The sequence below is a fragment of the Nicotiana tomentosiformis genome, chromosome 5 (genome assembly GCF_000390325.3).
Source record: "Nicotiana tomentosiformis chromosome 5, ASM39032v3, whole genome shotgun sequence".
NCBI classification, from domain to species: domain Eukaryota; kingdom Viridiplantae; phylum Streptophyta; class Magnoliopsida; order Solanales; family Solanaceae; genus Nicotiana; species Nicotiana tomentosiformis.
The window spans coordinates 107,625,878-107,630,110 of record NC_090816.1 but is presented as its reverse complement, the minus strand read 5'-3'; the positions used below and the strand labels follow the sequence as shown (position 1 = coordinate 107,630,110).

General features: G+C 39.2%; 1 protein-coding gene across 1 annotated transcript; it reads right to left on the bottom strand.

The window, feature by feature from the left end:
- Positions 1-365: 365 nt before the first annotated feature.
- LOC138892959 (uncharacterized) lies at positions 366-818 on the bottom strand. The gene has a single exon (XM_070176720.1). The coding sequence runs from the start codon at positions 816-818 to the stop codon at positions 366-368; it is 453 nt and encodes a 150-aa protein (XP_070032821.1).
- Positions 819-4,233: the final 3,415 nt, after the last annotated feature.

Below are 4,233 nucleotides of genomic sequence, written 5' to 3'. Positions count from 1 at the left end.
CGAAATTGCATCCATCTCCCTTGCCGCCATTGTTCACCCCTTATCTACTTAATTCCCTCGGGTGTTGAAAACTTCAGCAATAAATGGTATGTTGATGGTACAACTTTCATCTCGTGCAACCATGGCCTTCCCAGAATGATGTTGTATCCCATATCGCCATCTACTACTTCGAAAAGAGTTGTTTTCATTACTCCTTCAGCGTTTATGAGTAATAAAATTTCTCCCCAAGTTGTCACACTTGCGAGGTTGAATCCGGCGAGGAGCTTTATGGCCGGAACAATGCTTTCGATAAGTTTAGCTTGCTCCAATACTCTTCACTGTATGATATTAGCCGAACTACATGGATCCGCTTAAACACGTTTAATCTAAACATCTAGCACATTTAAAGAAATTACCAATGCGTCATTGTGTGGTAGCAGCAATCCGTCTGCGTCCTCCTCCGTAAAATTGATATCGTCTTTTCGAAGCCTTTTGCTATGAGTTATTGATACTTTCGTCTTTTTTGCTGCTGAAAAGGTGACCCCGTTGATCTCGTTCCCTTCGAAGATCATGTTGATTGTTTGACGCGGGGGATCTTCTCCCGCTTTTAAGGGTTCCGCATTATCTCGATTACGACCATAATTGTTCTTAGCTCGGTCACTCAAGAATTCTTTGAGGTGACCATTCTTTAGTAACGTTTCCACTTCCTCCCGGAGATGTTGACAGTCCCCTGTCCGGTGGCCATTCATCCCGTGGTATTCACACCATAAATTGGGATCCCTCTGACTAGAATCAGATCTCATTGGTCTGGGGAATCGTGCTTCTTTGATATTTCTCATGGCCGATACCAATTCCACTATACTAGCGTTAAAGTTGTATTCTTATAATTTGGTGTAGGAAGGATCCCGTGATCCTGCCACTTCTTTATCCTACAGTGATCGATTATTCCGACCGCGATCCACCCTCTTGTCGATCGTGAGCATGTCCACTGTCCAGAAACCTCTGTTGCAGCCTTCAATTCATTCGTAAGGCAAAACCCGCCCCCTCGAAGTCTGCATGTCCGTGTAATAATCATCCTTTGATTTTTCCTTATTTTTTTCCCGTCCTTTGATCGACGATGGAAAACCAACCTGATCATCTTCGATCCTTATTTTTTATTCATACCGGTTATGGACGTCCGCCCAGGTCGTTGCTTGAAACTCGAGTAGGCTCTCTTTCAATTTTCGGGGAACGTCTAAACTCCTCGGATTCAATCCTTTGGTGAACGCCTCAGCTGCCCATTCATCCAGGACAGCCGGGAGCAACATTCTCTCCTTCAGGAATCGGGTAACGAACTCTCGTAGCAGCTCGGACTCTCCTTGCACTATCCTGAATATGTCGGCCTTTCGGGCATGTACTTTTCTTGCCCCGGAATGAGACTTGATGAAAGAATCCGCAAACATTTCGAAGGAATCTATGGAATGCTCAGGTAACAATGAATACCACGTCAAGGCCCCCTCGTGAGGGTTTCTCCAAATTTCTTCAGCAGCACATATCCAATTTTGTGGGGAGCTAAATCATTCCCTTTTATCGTTGTTGTGTAAATGGTAATATGCTCCCGGGGGTCTGAAGTTCTATCATACTTTGGCATTTTAGGCATTTTGAACTGTTTCGGGATTAACTCTGGTGTCGCACTTGGCTTTTACGGCAATTGAGTATACTTCTTCAAGTTTGAGCCTTTCAGCACTGGTGGCGCTCCCGGGATCTGGTCCATGCAGGCGCTTACTTCCCTCATGAACTGTAAAAGTTCATTCTTGAAAGAATCATTCTTGTTGTTGAGACCGGATCCGTTCCCCCTGCCCCATCAGAGCCAATTTCACCCCTGAGAGTGCTGTTATCGATTCTCCGCATTGTTTGATTCGTGGGAATCTCGGGAGGGATCGGATTTCGTCTGTTTGCATTATTTGAAGCTCCCAACAGCGTTTGCTCTCCGTCATAACTTTATCTTGTCGCGTGAGGTGGCCTAGAATGATCGCTTGTTTCTCTTGCAAGACCCTTACCGCGTCGACGACATTCTCTTCATCAGCGTCATCAGGAGTGCTCCCCTGAACATGTCGAGGACACTTCCTGTCATGCACTAGTGTAGCGCCACTCCCTTCATTATGGGTATCGCTGATTGAGTCCTCAAAATAAGGCTGATCTCCTCGAATCTCGGGGTTGTGCATGTCGTTAATAGTATTATCTGCCATTTCTTATGATTTTTTCTAAGAAAAAAAACAATCAAAATGCGTTAGTAAAAAAGGCAAGGATCAATTTAATTACACGGCTATCTAGTCCCCACTGTGGGCGCCAAACTGTTTACCCGTAAAATAGTACAGTTGAATTTATACGTGGTTTCTAGATAAGTGAATTAATTTGATCCTGAAATAAATAAATAAATAATTGAAGAGTTACGCAATACATAGCCTTAAGATATAGACGAAATAGTAGAAGCAACAATTCCGGGAACAAGCTTTTCGGGCACAACAACAGAAGAATCGATAAATCAGAAGATAAGATTGGATTGAGCTTTGTATAAAATATAGTGTAAGTTTGCCAGAAAATTCCTCACCTTACATTGACAACTGAGCTCATTAATTATAGCTATGAAGAACGTCTTAGGATCGTGCCCTTCTATAATATCAATTATGAGGGTATGAAGATGTAAATGTGAATATAAATGTCAAATTTCTTGTAACGGATAACTGCTCTTAATGCTATGAATATTCTCTATTGAATGCTACCGGGAGAAGAGCATTTATCACATCTTTATGAACATTATTCTTCCCAGTGACAAACGAAACAGTTGTCGTCAGTCTTCAATCATCTCCCTGTCTTGGACTCCACGTATCCCTTTCTTGGACGGCCACGTGTCATAATATATTTCACCCAATACATTAGTCTAGTTAGAACAAAAGAAATCTCGTTAAATTAAATTTTAATATTTCAAAATACTTTTCAATATTTAATGCTTATCGTTTAATTTTTTATCAGTTAAACTAAATGGACTCTTTACGGCAAAAAAAATGTGATCTGGAACTGGATTTTTTTCACCCTTCATCCTATTTTTATTAAGGAAATCTTAGAGAAATGTCCCAAATAAGTTCTAACTTACCAACTTCTAGCCATTAATCATAAATTTATCAAAACTAGTCAAGCACATACAAAAATTAAAAACTCAAATATATAAGGATTCTTCTCTCTAAGAATCACACGCAAAGATCTCCTTCCGTATTTTTAAGCGTGATCAGCAATATTAGATGCAAGACGAAAATAAAATTTCATAGATGAGGTAACAAACAAGGTGATTGATTAATGGGTATGGCTGAAATTCATTGAAAACATATAGATGAGCCAATATACAAAAATTGAGGAAGATTATAGGTGATTTGGACTGATTTGTTATCAAAAATCGTAACTAAAATCGAGTTCAAAAAATTCTTCTATGACACATGTATCATGCATGTATCTTACACATAGATATACATGGATATATATGTGATACACATTTGAACAAATATGATACATATATGATACACAAATGATCTTTTTTCATGTTCATCTTCTACTTCGAATTTTTAATTCAAACCACCTCAAATCTCTATCAAATCATCCCAAAACTGAGATTTAAACTCTTTAAGATGTATCCAATCTATTTCAACAACACTCACTCAAAAGAAAGTAAAAGTTTGACCTTTTTTTTTTGCTACGAATAGTTAATTAGCTAATATTAATAATATTTTATGAATTGACTAATTTTTATACTAACTTACTTATGGACTGACATACCTGATAATTTTCCTTCTTTTAATTTTTCAATGATTCGATGAATAGAGTCAGCTAAAAGAAAAATACAAAAACAAAGGAAGCTGATTTTGTGAGAATCCAAGAAGTAGGCAGGGGCGGATCTACCTTATGAGCTAGGGGTACCACGACACCCGCTCGCTTCGCTAAAATTCTTACTATGTACATAATATCTCTGTGAAGAAACGTATAAATGGATAGAGTGGCATCCAAAAGTCACAAAGTGAAAGCGGGTGCCATTGGTTCAGCCTTCCCTTTGAAGGCTTTCCTTGGCCTCATGAATGCAAGTTCGATTCCATGTTGTAGCAACTCCTTTGATTTTTTCTTTTTTCTACCTATTAAGATTTCCTCTATTTTCAGTTGAGCCCTAGGTCCTCACCTCTTTTCCTTTGTTTTCATTTTTTTCCCTCCTTTTATTACTTGCTAAGTCTC